This window comes from Alosa sapidissima, chromosome 4 (assembly GCF_018492685.1).
Source record: "Alosa sapidissima isolate fAloSap1 chromosome 4, fAloSap1.pri, whole genome shotgun sequence".
Lineage (NCBI taxonomy): Eukaryota > Metazoa > Chordata > Actinopteri > Clupeiformes > Clupeidae > Alosa > Alosa sapidissima.
Genome location: NC_055960.1, coordinates 36,854,668 through 36,872,677, shown reverse-complemented (window position 1 = coordinate 36,872,677; position 18,010 = coordinate 36,854,668). Strand labels below are relative to the sequence as shown.

The following is an 18,010-nucleotide window of genomic DNA, read 5'->3' as shown; positions in this document are numbered from 1 at the left end:
TAGAACAATTATTATCTGGAGCCGCCAGGGAGGTGAAATTCCTCCGTTGAGGAAGGGAATCGTTGGCTGTCACGATACATATCTGAGTGATTACCGGCCAGCGGGAATGGAGCGCAGGGGAGTCCGAGACTTTGCTGCCCGTCAAGAGGGGCCTGCTCGACGGACGGTCTGCAGCCGAGACCAGGGCAGCCCTCTGTGGATCCCTCGCTGAGCTCTGGCACGTCGGGGGGAGATTAGTGTTTCTGGTCGTCTCTCTCACACATTATTTGGGCAGATTTAGCCCAAACACACACACACACACACGGCCTGAGAGACAGAAACACAAAGACAGGACTAGCTAGATTAAAGTAATACTGCTGTGACTTCAGCTACTTTATGCTGTTGTGGTCTTGGCTGAACTCTCTCTTTCCCCCCAACCAATGTTTCTTTTTACTTTTTTAAGCAGAAAATTCTTTCACCCTCTTTTATTGCCAGCGGGAAGATTGAATGATCCACACTAGGCCCATCCATATTCCTTTTATCATTCTGAGAAATCCGTAAATGAAAGACTCACCGCATCCCCAATAAGGAATAAGAGGGTCAAAAAAGAGCAACTGCAAATAAAAACAAACAAAGTCGTGTCTGTGATTAGCCGAAATGCACCGGGTAGGACCACCACAACGCAGCCGTGCCGTCTCTCGGTCGCACATCTGTTTTGCAGCTTGCGCATGTACACGGTTTATGTTGAAAAGGCTGTGTGTGTATATCATCTTTGGACCATGTCCATTGCGCTATGACAGATTCCTGTTCAGGGGCTGCTGCTGTGATGTAGAAATGTTTTTTTTTTTTTGAGGAGTGCAGGGTGAAGAAGTATTCTATAGCTGTCCCCCAATTGGAGGTCAAGCCAGACCGCCCCCCTCTCCAACACACACCAAAAAAAATAAGGTATGGAGTAATATATGGAGCAAAGCCATAAATGTCCGTAGCACTTAACAATCTTATATAGCTGCTGTGATATCACTGCTTCTACTTGATCAGGAACACATTGTAAACGGTGTCTTAAAAAGATCATTTAAAGTTTCATTTGTTCCTATGTCCCCTTGTCTTTTTATGGGCAGACACACAAGACCCATATGGAATAGATTGGGTCCAATTCTCCCCTGGAAACAGTGTTGAAAAATTTTATAGGGTTCTGTCTGCCAAGAGAATTCCAGATTTGAAAAATACAATTGGAGCGTATAGCCAGCTTTGTACAGAACACCGTTACGGGAGGTCACAATCTGAGGGAACTATTTTTAATCTTTTCTCTCGCACAAAAATGACTGGCTGGCTCTGCACCACACGGCACGACCATACTCAGTAGTCCTGAACGCCAAAGCAATCTCTCACCCTCATCAATAAGGACAAAATATGTAAGAAGTGGCTTGATGAGTGGCTGTGCAGATTGCAACTTGGACCTGCACATTTCAGAGAATGTATGAATGGAGCCAACCACACAGATTTATAAGCACAGTAGTTAAGTTCTCCCTTTTCAAGTTCTCCGTTTTGGAGAGAAAGAATGGAGCTTGGAAGTGAGTTTCCCAAGTTTTCTTGTAAGTGACATGGAACCAATCTCTCATCTCATCTGGCCTCTCTGGTGAAAGCATGTTGGCTGACGCAGGAAGCACATCTGATCCTATCTCCCATCACTCTGTCCCCCGGAGCTCGGGAAAAAATGGGTGGTAATCTGGGGGACATGTTTTATTTTCTCTTGATCCATCTGAACCGCTCCTCGGGAGGGCTGTTTGAGCCTGTTGTCAGCGTCCAAAAAAACCAGATGAAGCAGAGGACGGAGGATGGACAATGATCAAATGTGATTACGACTGCAGGATAAACACACGCCTCCTCAGAGAGGCGCTTTTATGAAAGCCGAAGGCACAGGAGATGCTGTAAAAATGAGCAAATTTGCCCCGGAGGTTAATCAAAACATCATCCAGAAGGGAGTGAAGGTATTTTGGCATAACAGACCTAGGGTTGGGAACAACGCCCATTCATTCATACATATGAAGAAGTGAAGATTCAAAATATATTTAGGAAAAGAAACTATACATAAAACAATAAACAAACTTAGCTAAAGTTTTCAATGTATGGTGTATTTATATATCTGCCAATTTAGTTTTAGTGTCTTGAAGTTTTATATGTAATCATCAAAGCAGTGAACAGAAAAGACAATGAATGTTCATACAACTAGTTACAAAGTAATTTATTCAAAACGGTATTACCATACATAAGACTATATATGAGGATACAAAAACATACTGTATGTGTGATGCTTTACATATAAAAGCCAAATGAGAGGAGAAATGGTCCCAATTTTGGAACATGTTGGAATAGCATAACACGCCTCATTGAGTAGTGGTTGCATTTTGTGAGTGCTCAGCACCCTATTCTCAAATAAACACAATTTTAACTCAGTAAAGTATGACAAAAAACACCAGCCCACACAATTTTGGAATCAGATAATGCATGTTGGGAGCTTATTTCAAAAAAAGTAACTCTCAGTAAATAGAATCCAGTAAGTACTATGCTGTAAATGAAATACCCAATATAAATGCAGGCCAACCAGGAAGATTTCTCCCTTCACAAAACTAATGAAAACTAAAGCCGTGGATGACCTCTTTGAATTGGAATCAATATTTGTCTTGGTTTGAACTGCCGTTTCATATATTTTTCGGCACACGGTCTAAATTAAAAAAGACCAATTCAATCTCTGAACATTTAAATGTTAAGAAATGCTACTGTCTTGGCATAGCATGTGCATTTTGTGCAACAGAGACTAAGGCATTACATGGTACCCTGCAAACCCACAGGTTTACGGGAATGTCACCTGCTGTGTCCAGAATGGCACCTGGCTGGGTAAAAGCACCAGATGCATGCTGGGAAACCATGTCAACAGGAGCAGGTATGCCAGATCAGGGCCCTAGGAAGCACTGATGCAATGTGCGGAAGCAATGGCCTGTCAACACAGGGCCAACAAGTCCAGCTCATTACAGCCAACCCAGGAGGGTGGGCACCAGGGCCTGGCCAGAAGGCCTGATAGGCCGCTCCTAACCGCAGGGGGTTGGGGGAGGTAAAATCAGGGCCTGGATCTCGACCAGGTTCCCAGCATGCTCTTTCTTATATAATAGAAAAGGAATTAGGTTACCAGTGTGTATCTCTGGTGAAGCGCGAGCTTGAGACTCATTTTGAACTGAGATCAAGAAACACGTAATCTGAGCAGTCACCCTCGCTTTACGTCTCCTGCGTTTCACAAAGACATTAACATTGTGTCTGTGCGGTGAGATTGGTCAGATCATGGATTTTCATAGTGTAGCTTATGTGCTTCATATTGTGAAGATATGCAGTAGGGTTAGTGCTCGTAAAATGTACTGCACTGTGAACTGTACAAATGTTATGTACTGTACATATTTTATGTTTATGTATCTGTATGTTTATGTCTATGTACTGCTGCAACTACATACAGTGTGGAATTTCCTAAAATAACTTGTGAGGCTCACTGGGTAGTACTGCACTGTAACCTGTGTGGTTTCCGATGGATTGTATTATGCATCCTTATAGAATTCTGTTTATCAGTGAAATCTGAGGACTTTTTTAAAAACACTACTCATCACTTTTGCTAATCAGCATGTTCATCCTATGACTGGTTTGCTGACTCCTATGTTGTGTATGTACAGACGGGAAAGCCCAGTGCTGAGGGGTGTGCCGTGGCGCAGGGGCAGCTGCTTAGCTCTTCATCTTCTTGGGGATCATCTTGAGAGAGGGCTTCTGGTCCTGGTTGGTCTCCTGCTGCGGGTGCGGAGACTCCTCGTGCAGCTGTTTGATCAGGAGCGTCTGGTCCTTGGTCTCGCGCTTGGCCTGCCGCAGGAGGCGTTTCATGTTCTTCACCTTGTCCCTCAGATGGTTGTTGGCCTTCTCCAGGACCTTAACCTTCTGCGAGAGCGTCTTGACCCGCTCCTCCTCCTCGAAGAGCGCCTTCTGGACCGTGGAGCAGAGGAGCTGAAAGGGACCAAAGAAGTCGTAGAGTGAGCAGACACAGAAGCAGTGAGGCGGCCGCTGACAGATTCTTGACTAAACAGCCAGCTATCTCTTTGTATCATGGGTCAATCATCTCAAAAGGGTGTTAAGCACAATTCATAAAACAAGCCAAATAAAAAGTCATTCATTTTTTAAAATGCTAAATCAAACTAGATGTCTGCATTTTAAAAGAGACACTGCCCATTTTCTCTGAGGTATCAAGCACCTTTGAGCCTACAGTATATTAAGTTTATTCCATTGTATTGTATTTTATTTTTATAGCAAATTTATTGCACTATTTTTGGCTGAGATGGATGAGATTCACTTCACTTCTCAAAGTCTTGATGCAGTGATCTTAGCTCTCTCACGTCAGCAATCACATGCTAACCTTTTGAAATTCAATCCACTATGTTTTGGTGGGTGATTACTCTTCATATGTTTCCTCTTAAGTGTCTAGCAAACTCATTTATAGTAAGGTCAGGTGTTGCCCTGCGAGGAAGAGCTGCAACCTGATCCCCAAAGTAAAGAGAAGCATCCAGTGAGAACAGAGTAGCAAAGGCCAATTGAGGTCTCACATTCAAATGGTTTTCGTGGTTCAATGTAATAAACAGTGGTCATTTCCTGAAAGAATGCTTAACCCTAATAATAACCCTAAAGGATCTGAGCCATGACTGGATGGGCTGAAGACTAATGAGGGGAATGTTCCTCGTTTGTTTGGGAAGAGAAAAGGCCATATTTTTCTGCAGATTTTAGGAGGACTTCTTTTGAGTGGGCTGCAAGTAAAATGTTTCATTCTTTTCTCTCATCCCGGCTGCTAGCATGCATGCCTGTGGCCTGAGGCATGGGCAACATGGACCCAGAAGAGGCATCCCATTTAGACATTTTTGGAGACACTGAAGCAGTGTTTTTACATTCAGAAGAGCAGCCTGCTGATCTTAGGGAAATTAAAGTTGATACGAGAGATACTGTTAAAAGCAGGTCTCCATCCCTTCCCCAGGCGGCACGGTTGGTGACTTAGTTCATGCTGCTCCATGCTTGGATCCATGCAGAGAACATCCTGGCATGTGTTCTTCCTAAGTGAAGCCTGGATCTGGCTTTAAAATCACCCCCAGATGATCCCCCCCACGTCTGCCTATTCCAGACCAAGCTTTCAATGCTTCCGTCTAAGTTCCTTCTGCCAACTGTGTGACAGAGATATAAGAACACAAACATCTGACACAATCATGAGGAGACGGAGAAATGCTAACATCATGCCATCTTACATGGCTTTCTGACACTGCATTCTTCCACTTACTGTACGTTTGTATGTTTGAGATGAGGTAGATTAGGAAGCTAAAACAACACATGCGCTCATTTAGCAAAGAGATGAGCAGCGAGATCCTGTTTGTGAATGGAGGAGGAGGTATTTCATTTCAAAGGCCCTCACCACCCCCTGTGATGGAATCTCTCCATCTCCTGTATACATGTGATTGATTTGGACTAGGCTGCGTGGAGCTTGACACTCCAGCTTTTGTGTAGGAATTCTTTGGGTTAATGGGCCGTGGCAGGAGTTGGTGCCCTTGCGTCAGATCTATTCATCTGCATCCACATGGCCACCTGGCCAGCCCCTGACAGGGCCATGGGCTGGTCTGCCTGTTTAGTGATCTGATTTCAGTTGGGAGATAACACATCCAGACAAAAGCTGATGAAAACATGTTGGGGTTGGATCATTTCATTTGGTAAATATCAGGCTGCCGAAGGGAACATTATACCGTGAACATCCTCTTACTAGATTAAAACCAATTAACATTTATTTCTGGATAGCCTGTATTCCCCGCCCCCCTCATTTTCTCTTCCAGATGTCTGGTGGATATTGAGCAGAACAGAATTGGATAAATTACCCATTATATAGAATTTTATATAGACCCACTGCAGTTCTAACTTCTAAGTAGCTGTGAGGGAAATCATGTCACTGCACTATTTGGTGTTTGCTTGTGCATCCTCTGTGAGTCTAAGCCGATTCAGCAGAAGTCTCCAATTAGCACCAAACACATAAATCTCACATGCCGCCTGTCTGGTCTGCCTGCTTGCTTAGCACTGCCTGTGCACAGTCTGCCTCCTAATGCACAGACAAGGCCAGCAGCACTGAGAGCTCCCCAGCTTTCCATCTACTGCACTTGGCCCTGGGCGCAGCTGAGCCCTGCTATGAGTTCAGCCATTGGAATGACGTCTGCCCTGTCTTGCCATTCCTGCTGATTACAGATTTGAGCTGAAACATGGTCATTTATGTAAATGTATGCCATTCGTATTCCATTAGTGTGACAGAACCCTTGCATGTGCAGTTTGCCTGGGATTGAAACCAGCCGCTGACATAAATTACAAGGTCAGAAGAAGGAACGCAGGCTTGATCCGCAATGATTTATTAATTTCAATAAAAGCACACAGCTTGATTCCATAATGTAGTCTACGATGATGTTGCAGTGTTTAACTCAGACACAATGATAGGAACCATGCTTAAGTTATTTTGAAATGCCCACAAACTGCATGCATAACCCCTGCATTAGATGAGGTATAATTTGTGTGTGTGGGTGTGGATTCTCCTAGAATGGTACATATAGTTCCATTGCTATTTTCCCATCTATTTTCTAGTTTAATTTGTTCACTTGCGAATACATCTTGAACAATAACACACAACAAAGCACAAAATAAAACCCAGTTGTCTGATGAGATGTCCAGACCGGACGCACACGTCCCCATCTCACATCTGGCCACTAATTAAAATCTGCTGAGTGCAGTCACAACACTGCCAATTACAACACAGGGATTACTCTAAAACCTTCACATCTGCCACAACAATAGCAGCGAGAAGCAGACCCTGAGAATGACAGCTTTGAGTCCTCCGGTACTGCACTCCATTAAGTGTACTCAATCAAGAACACAGGAATCCGGCGAGCAGAGCACACGCTCCCTTTCTCACAGCCGACAGAAACTTTCCTCTCCGTCCTCCCAAGCCAACTGGCCTGCCAAGCACATGAAAGAGCAGGTGACAGCTCGAGTCAGTGAAACGGAGCTATGTTTATCCTCAGGATCGGAGGTCTCGTCACAAAGCATTCTCCTAGACACCAAAGGACCATTAAAAATAGTGTAAGCTTCTCTCTGTAGTCTACTTCACCTTATTCAGAAGACGTCAGTATGGACGCCTAACTAAAGGCTATAAACTGTGCTCCACCAAACCACAAGAACCTCTGCCTTTACCGTCTCCACAATTAGAGGTCTGAAGCCAGGAGTTCAGTTCTTTGAAGTTTCTTTGATGTTTATTAAATTGACCTAATTTTTACTCTCTGCGATGGAGAAAGTACTCATGACTCATCCTCAATGGAGAGAAGCTCTCGTTCATGTGAACTCTGAATCACTCCAAACGCACTCTGGCATGAAAGGAAGGGGTCAATCCAGCTTGCTAGTCATTGAAGAGAACAGCAAGGACAAGATATTGGCAGGGGATACTTCACTGAAGGCTAGGGAGCAACAAGTATGCAGCAAGCTGTTTCAACACTTATCTCTAAATGGACCTATTGTGTACATGTTCCATGATAGAAAGTGAACCAAATGGTTTCACCCAGAGCAGTGGTTCTCAAACTTTTTCCATCATTCCCCACTTTGGAAGTGGGGAATTTTCAAGCTCCACCTGACACCATCACCCCAGCAAAATGGTAATGACAGAATATTATGGCTGTTTTGTTTTCAATGTATGAATGAAAAAGAAATGCATTAATAAAGATAGGCACAAAAATACACGTTTTCTCCTGTTCATGGCGCCCCACCTGTCATGTCTCTATTCCCCACACTTGCCATGCACAAGTTAATTTCTGGATATAGTCCGAGTTCTTGTAATCTGACCTAAGGCTAGCTATGTGGCTATAAGGCTACCTAAGGCTAGCTATGTGGCTATAAGGCTATCTAAGGCTAGCTATGTGGCTATAAGGCTACCAAAGGCTAGCTATGTGGCTATAAAGCTACCTAAGGCTAGCTATGTGGCTATAAGGCTACGTAAGGCTAGTGGTATGGTCCTCTCTCCCAGGTGTGGACAGTGGTGTTGAGGGGCATGAGAGCACGCTGCTTACCCTGCTGTCCTCCTGGGCCTCCCACTCAGGTGTGTACTGGTGCACCTGGGTGCCGACGGTGCAGTTGGCAAACTGGAAGAGGCTGGCGAACATGCGGTGGTTCTCAGCCGTGTCCGGAAAAATGGGGTCCTGGAAGTTGACGCCGTGGGGGATGATGCTGTAGTTCTCATCCATCCTGAAAGGAACAACAAGACACTTTGGAGTTACAAACAACTGCAGGCAAAATGGAAAGGCATTAGCATTTCACAGAGGACTCACAGCACAGCCTTAGGGCAACTCACTGCTAGAACATGCTGCACACCACAGAGAATCATGAGCTGTCAAATAATCTTCAAATATGTTCTCTGTTCAGGAATTTGACAAATCAATAAAGGTTGGCCCTCACTGCAGAGACTTAATTGGAGATCATAAATCTAAACATCATTCTTATGCGGTAGACATCACTAGTGGCATGACTATAACTTCTCTTCCGTGTGGCCTTCAAAATCACCTTTGAAGAAATGCTTCGAGGGGGAACATGGTAAGTTAAAACACCGACAGAACAAACATCACTTTTCTGCATTTCTGTAGATCAGAGAACAATCTGACAGGCCTTTGGCTGGTTCAGTAGCTAAAGGAAGAAAATGTTCTGTCAAGGAAAAGCACCCTGTGGACAACCCTGTGCACCAGTTCCCCTAGTTTAACTCCATCCAAGATCAATCTGACCTGTGGCCTTCCTTGTTCTTTGCCAGTGGTCCCTTTGGACAACGTTATAGGAACTGCAAACTTGAAACTCACTGGAGTCTTTAACCTTCGATGCTAAGTCTCTCTCCCTAACCTCTCTCTTTCTCTCTCTCTCTATGTATGTGTGTACATTTGTTTGTGAGAGACTGTGCTCTCAGTTAATAAATCTCTGCACTGGTGTGTGAATCGCAGCCCCTGCCAGGTTTCTGTGGCTGCAGGCTTCTGATTCTCAGGCCTCTCTCTCTATGTCTTGCCCTCTCACTCTACCTCTTGCTCTCTCTCTTCTCACTGTCTCTCTCCTATTATTTCTCTCTCTCTCTCTCTTTGTCTGTTTCTCGCACGGAGCTCCCGGCGGGAGACGGAAATGAGGGGAAGTCTGTTATCAAAGTTTTTGGAGGGTGGCAACAGAAATATTAATGCAAAAACCATGGTTACGCTGGCACAAAGGAGGGAAATGAAAGCTCATTTCGTTGGCCTCTCGTTAAAGGTTTCTGCTCCTTTCTCTCTCCGCTGTGGGCTTTGGCTGGCCGCCAGCTGCAGTTTCAGCTCCAGGAGAAGCCCCAGGCCCCGGAGCCGTGAGCCCCCCCCCCCCAAAAAAAAAGAAGCCCATAGTTCTTGTTTGCGCTCGGCTGATGACAGGGAACTGTACTCCTAATAGCCAGCCGCTGTTTTTGCCGCAATCATCCTGTGCATGTGGACCGGCTCAGACGGACAGAGAGGGGAAATCGGTGTTGTTCTACACGCAGATTGCTCAGGTCTGTACCTGAGAAGTGGGCCGGAGGGAGGGTGAGATCACACCCGGAGCCGCGTCGAAAGTGGAAGGAAGGAAATTGTCTCGGCCTCAAACAAATTACTCCCCTCGTCTGATAAACGCTTGTTATTGCAGCCGCAATCAAACAATTAATCAGACATAAAAAACCTTCACTGAGGAGCAGCCATAACAAGCACTCTTGACACAGTCAATAAAGGGGAGTAATGGGGGAAGAGCCCTGTCCATTGAAAGCGTTGTGGTATGAATAGTCTCCTGTAGGGGAAGTTCTCCACCTGGATCCCATCTATCTATGGGGTGCTATAGAGCTATTGAGCAGCCTGTGGACGAGGCATGGCCGTTGGAGCTGCACGCTCATCTGGATCTGATGTCTTCTCTCCTATGAGGAACATCAAACACTCCCTTGTGATTCTCCCCGTGTCACACAAGCCCATGTGTCTGTTCACGGTGATGCCAAAGGGCCTAGCTCAAAGAGGGAAAGAAAAAGGCCCCCGTGCTTCCATTCTGAGTGGAAACTGTGAGTGATATCCGATGATGTGCGAAACGAGACGCACAAGAGGCAGTCGCCCATCACCGTACAGCGAGAGCAGAGTGCATGTAAAACAGTATGCATTGTTGTGTGATTTGTTTATATAAGGTCCGTAGGTGTATGTTTTACATGTTTTATAAATAAAAAAAACGCCAGCTTGGTGTTCTCAGGGTGGGTTTATATATCAGCACAACATGGGGTCACTGATAATGTTGACAGACAGCAGCTTTGGAATGTAAGCACAGGCAATGGGAGGTCAGTGTGCGTGTGGAGAAAGAGACAGAAGAGGAAGAGAGAGAAGAGTGTGAAACAGGCAGAGTGTGTGTGTGTGAGAGAGAGAGAGAGAGTGTGTGTGTGAGAGAGAGAGATGGGGTTGGGTGGGAGTTGGGAGTTGAATGGGATGTGACTGCATGTTACGTTTGGAAAGGATCAGGGTATTCCAAAGCCTCTTTGTTTCATGCTGTGCAGGGAGGTAGCGAGACACTAATGAGATCACATCATGGGAAACGTGTGTGCGCTCCCTGGCACTCACCAGAGGTGCTGTAGAGGAAGAGCAGCCAAAGGAACTCTTCTGTTGTCCCTGGGTCTCATCTTGGGCAGGCCACTGGTCTTTACAGTGGTGATGGTGATGGGGACCCGACATTACCAGTGCATTGTTTCTCACACTTTTACAGGAAGTGTTTCAACAAAATATGCTTTCATGCTCTCTCTCTCTGTCTCTCTTGTTCTCTCTCTCTCGGTCTTAAGGAAAACACTGCTTTTGTTAGCATGCAGCAGCCCAGTGAATGCATGACAGCATAGGAGTTGGGTGAACAGGCATTATTCTGTTTTGCGAGACCTAATGGCTTCCAGGAAAGGTTGCAAAGTAGACCCTGTAGTTCCTCAGTGCTCATGTTCATTCTGAGAAATCCCCAGGCCCCTATCAAGCCATGTTTAGCCAAGAGCATACTGCTTTAATTAATGTTTCCATGCAGCTTTACTCCTATTTCTTGCTTTTTTTTTTTGATCATCCGACTGGTGAGATTTGTCCTGCAAAACTGGAACCAGCTGCCTCATTCGGCTCAAGGCTGAGATAGTTCCCACAAAGCACTTACGAGGTTGTGGGGAGGCATCCAGAGGGTGTCCCAGCTGGGACACTCACCAAGAGTGACATGTTCAGCAGTGGAAAACCATAAGAGCAAGACAAATGACAGTAAAGCACAGTAGTCAATGGTCATGCATTTCTCTAGCGTCTCTGTCGGCTGTGATTTACTAATGCGCAGATAGACTCTCTCTTGGGTCTCCTGTTTTAGGCAGACGCGTATGAATACCTGAAGCTAGCATGACTTCATCCGAAACGCACATCTTCTTCTTCTCTGTGCTTGAGTTATGCCAACGCCACACGCGAATGCCCCCTTGAGACGAGCGCGTGAGCAGGTCAGTCAGAGCCCGTCGGGCGCAGCATGTTAGGCCCCTATAGCTCTCGCGTCCACAACATGTGGGGGCACTAACAGCCGTATTTTTCCATGTTAATCTCCCCCAGTGTCCTGTCTGGGCTCTACCTCCTGTGATTGATTGTGTGGAGAAGGGGGGGGGGGGGGGGGGGGGCTTGGAGCCGTTGCACAGGAAATGGGAGAAAGAGAGAGAGAGACTCCGGTGGAAACATTTTCAACACTTGCTTGCTGACTCAGGAGAACTGACTGGGGAGCAGCAGCGCAAGGCGAGCAACAACGAGAACAATGCAGCGAGTCGGAGCACGAGGCCGGCTGCACCGTAAAAAGCTTAATGACACCGGTCCTCAGATTAGACGCCGACCAACCGGTCGCATTTAAGAGCCTCTCGGATGACCACCGCACCACAGTAAAGTGCTTTGTGAATCCCGAGCTGGCTGTTTACCTAAAGCTGGTCCTTGCTTGCTTTCATGTGTCACAGGGAACTTCTTTGTGTATCCCGATCTCTATGTTTATCTCGTTGGCTCTTGAGTTAATGAGCCCCCTAATATTTAAGGAGGGTTGTAATACCAAGACTCTCGGGGCCGTAATCGGAGCCCCGGGCGTCCTAGGGGTGAGGGAAGGGGTTAGGATGGTGGTGGGAGACCACTAGGAAAAGTTAGCCCCATCAGGGCGATGTCCAGGCAAGCTCTCTTTCAACTCGTACAGAACAATGCAGGCCGACTGACAGCAGGGATCCTCAGGGCCTCTGCTGAAACAATTAGGCATGCACACACACCTCCTCCTGCATGCACACACACCTCCTCCTGCATGCACACACACCTCCTCCTGCTTGCACACACACCTCCTCCTGCATGCACACACACCTCCTTCTGCTCGCACACACACCTCCTCCTGCATGCACACACACCTCCGCCTGCTTGTTTATAACATCAGCCTCCTCCAAAATCAGCAGCCATGTTTTACTTGGCTTAGGGACCACCCTGGAGCTCAGCTCACTGTGGTGAGCTTTCGGGGTGGAATGCCTTGACACGAACTCACGGGGGTGGCTTCAGAGTTATCTGTGTGGTGACGGAAAACTAGACCAAGAAAACAAAACAAAACCTACACACACACATACGCGCACACAAACAAACTTTACCAGGTCCTTAACGATCATGATCAGGCAAGAGGACACAGCGTCATCTTTGCATGTCAGCGCAAGTCTAGTTCCCCTTGAACGGGTGGTCTACTTTGCTGTTGCTCAGCGTTGGCTGGATAAGGGCCCTAACACAGTCAGTCAGGTTTATCTCAGACTGTCCTCTGAGTGGCAGTTGCTCTCTGAGCGGGAACTCCTGCTCTCTGAGGTTGGCTGCCCTTGGGCGACAGGAAAGTTACACGCCCTGTAATCATGTCAGCAGGGAATGCACTTGATGCTTTTTCACTGCCACTTCCTTGCCACCAGCAGTGTCTGGCAGGTCTACTGTGTGCAAGTTGCACTGTAGGTGGTTGCGTTCACCCATTTCCAAATGAAAGCAATCATATCAAGCAATCGATGTCCATGCAAGTGCTTTCGGCTATCCGACAAAAGCACACATTTCAACAAACTGAGAAGCAAGTCAGGGTAAAATTTGAGGCTTCATTATAGACTTGCATGGTCTGTTGCACCTCGTGTAAGCGCCTGTGACAGGTGGTGAGTGAGACTGCGGAGGAAATTGATGCCCATGAGCGGGTGTATCTGTCCAGGAAACAGCAGTGTGTCACTCCTGAGGACTGCTGCTCCAGGCCGTCGTGAAACTGATCCAGTGGTGGCATCCTGTCACCATGACTCTCTCATCAGAGGCTGGCTGCCATTTGGAGTCCTCATTTGAACTCAACACAGAAAAACAAATGGGACATTTTTGGGGAACAGGATTTGAACTCTATTGTTATGCAGCTTTTAGTGTCATCACAGGCATTATGAAGTGTGTGTCTGTCTGTGTGCGTGTGTGCATGCTTGTGTGTGTGTGTGTGTGTGTGTGTGCATGAGTGTGTTTGTATGTGTGTGTATGTGTGCGTGCCTGCGTGTGTGTGTGTGTGCATGTGTGTGTGTGTGAGAAGTGGCGTGCTATGGTCGCTGAGACACTGAGAGCATGTCTACAACAATTTCAATCATGTTGAATTGTGCTGACTTTCACCAGCAGCCATCATTTGTCATAAATATTACCATCTGGTTATCTTCTGAGTGATGAGTGCTTTCTGAATGATCCCACCAAACTATCAAGTTACCCGCAACTCCAAAACCATGACTCACATTTCCAAACCAGGAAGGAGGAGATCAGGGTCTCCTTTAGGACCACTAACAAATAACTTCAAATAACTTGTGTAATTTGTGTTGCATAAGTCATCCAATTATGAACCTTGACAGAAAAAACTATCAGCCTTATATCCCATCATTCGTATTAATGAGGTGTTATTTTAAGAGGGACAATAATACTGTCCATGTCTTTCTAGGGCAGATTTCCCATACTCGCTCCATGTGGTCCCTGACATTGTAATAAATATAAGAAGTACTTCTCATATGGCAGAGCACAACTGGATATTACAAAGAATGTTTTACTGTAATAATAAGTCTCTATGAGGCAGAATGACATGGAAGAGAAATCAAACAAAATCAAAGGGAATGAGATCAGACTGAAACTGAAAGAGAACTTAATGGCCATGTATAACAATCAAGCATAAATTATGTGGTTAGAAACAGCTTTTTGGGAGACATTTATGACAGAAAAGTGTATATATGCAGGAATGTGTATACTATTACCTTGATGAAATGTTAATGTTGACTCTTGTGAGGTGTAGTGTTATTTATAAGATACATCTGTATACTTCTCACACTTGTTTTAATGTAAAAAATAATTAAATAATTGTCTTGTGACTGAATGCAGATGCCAACGGCTGGTCTGTCCCATGAGAGAGCAGAGAGAGACCCCCCAGAGTTGCATGGTTGGACACAGCAAGAGCTCTTATTCATGTGAACTAGTGTTTCATAGTTTCACTCGGGCAATGAAACACAAGCCCTTCCGCTGCCGGAGACATATTAGCATGCATTTGGATCTGGCTTCATTAGGACCGTCTGAGCAGGGCCGGTGCAAGGGTTGGGTTCTATGTTTGGATCTGGCTTCATTAGGACCTTCTGAGCAGGGCCGGTGCAAGGATTGGGTTCTATGTTTGGACAGAACCTAAGAGACGTCTGGCACTGGGACTCACCCAGTAACCTAAACCAGCTGTGTGTCTGTGTAAATGTATGCCTTGCTCTTGAACAGGGACTCAGTGGAGATACAATATGTGTGTGTGTGTGTGTGTGTGTGTGTGTTAGTCTCTCTTTCTCTCTCTCTCTCTTCCTGTGTCTGTGTGTGTGTGTGTGGGGGGGGGGGGTGAAGGAAAGGGAAAGAGAGAGAGAGAGAGAGAGAGAGAGTGTGTGTGTGAGAGAGAACAATGATGTGAGGGAGAGAGATGGGATCTCAACATATATTTAAACTTAAAGCGGGCTCTGTTGCCTTTGAGCAGACTGATAATTACAGGTATATGCATTCAGAAGACGAGGTGATGAAAGATAGCATGGTCTATGAAACACTACAAAGTCCACACTGTAACTCTTTTAAATCTGTCAAACATTCAAACTTATATCCATCTTTGGTATATCATATGAACTAATATATTGCATCAGATGGTTCTTTTACAGCTACTTAAAGTTCTGTAGCAAAGGTGTAGTTCTGAAAAGTTAGACACCGGCTTTAAAAGTTATGAAACTGAGAGATGAAGTCACTGCACATGTGGTCAAGGGCACTGTACTGTCAGGCGATGACAGAAGGTGTAGGATGCTGTAGGCTAGGATGTCCACAGAACTGATGATGCTGTGGTTATTGCCTTACTATGAGTACGAGCCATAGGCTCCAGGGCATATTTTATAGATTATGTAACTCTGATGACAAATGAATTACTCAAATACCTCTGATTAAAACTGATTTCCCCAAATCACTAAATATCACTAAATAAAATCTCTTACCTTAGAAAAAAGTAATAGGAGTTGTTTTCGATGACACTGTAAGAGTAGCAGGGGAAGTAACCAAGTCCAGTGACATTGAACCTGGAACCAGCCGGGACCTCCAGCATGCTCCCCCACGCTTGATCACAAAGTAACTCGATTTCAGCAGAGAAGAAGAGATCCGTGTCATACTGCCATGGTAAATAGTTGTAAAGGCTGTACGAGTCCTTGTGGATGGCGAGGACCTTTGCGAAGACAATGATCTCGGCGAGCTCCGCTCTGCACGCTTCGGTTTGAGGTCTCCAGTCGTGGGGAAGCTGACAACTCCATACTCCGCCGAGGCACGTTGCAAATATTAGCGCCAAGTAAGCATCCATGACTTGCAGCGGTTAGCGTTTCCGTCAATTGCCCCAAATGAAAACAAATTCCTTGGGCTATTTTTAATTTGCCACAGAGATGACGCGTATTCCCAGTGCAAACACTTCAAAGTGGAACATGTAAGCAGTGCGTTAAAGTTAACTCGGACTTCGCCAAAAAGTTGCAGTAGAATGACACGTTTGTCAAGCCTTTTCCATTTAAACAGATGGAATAATTCTACAGCTGCTCATTGTGCCATGTGGATTTCTGTCCCCTCGCTTCTCACTCTCGTAGCGGCTGCGCTGATTTTGGAGATGTGGTATTACGCACGGCGCTCGCTCATCCCTAGTCTCGAAGACTGAACTATGTGGCTCTGCGCGCTGCGACGGAGGTGCACATTAGCAGACCGTGATAGGCCTCGTCGACAAATGAGTCTCACTAATGACTGGCGGATGTCCTGCTAATAACCACAATGGTGTGTTTTTTTCAGCACCCCCAACAGCGACTAATCCAACTAATAAGAGATGGTCTTAAGTCACGATCGTGCATAAATATGGCATGAACTCTAATATGCTATGACATATTTAGACAAATTGCCTTACTTCTGATTAGACCACCTGCATCAGCGCGCAGTTCGTTATTCTGTATTTCGTCTGGACTTTATGGGCAATTACCGTTACCTTACTTAGCCATGCTGGCAAAGGTTCACTCAGAAATTGCACCTCTTCGTGTTCCTTTATTAGGAGGTGGTTTTGGAGTGAACAACCGTTTGCATATGGTAACACTTTGACAATGCAGAAGTGCACATGAATAATCTCAGCAATCATGATTTGCAGAAAAGCCCTGGCGAAATACAGTAGGACTGGAGAGAACACATTTCCGTTATGTAAGATGAATGTGTTGCAGACCTTCTAGTCATTCTTAACATGCATCATCATGCCTTCATGCTTGTTGAGCCCAAATGGGCTGGGGTGGGTGGACTCCCCTCTGGATAGTCGATTCCTCAGGGTCAGGTCAGAGGTGATACACAGTAAGAGTCTAAATCTTCAGGACTACATTAGGCACAGCCTGTGCACAGTCAGCCCAAGGGGGGAACCAATCATATCCAGAGAGTTAAAAAGGACTGAGCTGTTTCAAAACCAGTTAAGATGAAGACTCCTTGGGTGCTAAAGCCTACTGACTGTGTCTAAGTCCTCCCATGGGTTGTTTAATAAAGGAATGGACAGGTGTAGAGGAAACTGTGTTCTTATGCTCTGATGGGTGACACATGATTTGTGTGTGACCGATGGCTCTAAAGCCCATGAGATGAAATGTACTTGTGACAAGGCAAGGATGAGAAATGGTGGTCGTAAGTATATGACCACAGAATGGAGGCTTTAGTCAACCAGCAATGTGAAGACATTTTGTAGAACTGATCCTCAGCTAGGCCTACATAATCTCATTACCTACAGTATATGCCATTTATACATATCAGAGTCTATCTGGCTGTGAGATCAAAGGACAACACTCTCTTTTGAGGAAGTCTTCCCCCCGTGTTTTGCACCCTGACAGGCGGGAGCTATTGTAATCCAAAGGCCTAATGGGATAACCATTGTTGACCCTGCGCTGGCGACATCAGTCCCTGGACTGTGCCGCTGTAATCTTTCAGACAAAAGCTGCGGATTCCTGTCATCCATAGAGAACGGGTCCAAGCAAGACGACATAGTGCTGCACAATAGCTTCGTAATGCTCTAGGCTCAGGCCTTTGATCAGCAACATGCCTCCATTGGTGCCACAACCGGTGAGGAGAACGTGCAAATGAACAAACAGGAGAGACCGGTTTCACATTCTTAACAGTAAAACCTAGCAGCTTGCCACTGCAGAGGCAAAATAAATTAAACAAACTGTTCACACAGTTCAACCATCTCTAGACTCTAGTCTGTTCCTAGTTCTGGAATTGGACTGATTTGGCCCTGAGTTGGCAAATATCTAGTAGACCTGCTCATGTTAGCAACTAATATTCAAAGATACACTATACAACAGTGTATAGGACATCATTTATGCTTTCATCAAGTAGGCATTTAAACT

The 18,010-nt window shown here is 45.6% G+C and overlaps 1 protein-coding gene across 1 annotated transcript; it reads right to left on the bottom strand.

The window, feature by feature from the left end:
* Nucleotides 1–2,202: 2,202 nt before the first annotated feature.
* Nucleotides 2,203–16,494, bottom strand: ccdc3b (coiled-coil domain containing 3b). Its single transcript, XM_042090434.1, has 3 exons — nucleotides 15,608–16,494; nucleotides 8,133–8,307; nucleotides 2,203–4,014 (listed from the first exon to the last, which is right to left on the bottom strand). Exons 1-3 carry the CDS (start codon nucleotides 15,961–15,963, stop codon nucleotides 3,742–3,744), a joined length of 804 nt encoding a protein of 267 aa, XP_041946368.1. The 5' UTR covers nucleotides 15,964–16,494; the 3' UTR covers nucleotides 2,203–3,741.
* Nucleotides 16,495–18,010: the final 1,516 nt, after the last annotated feature.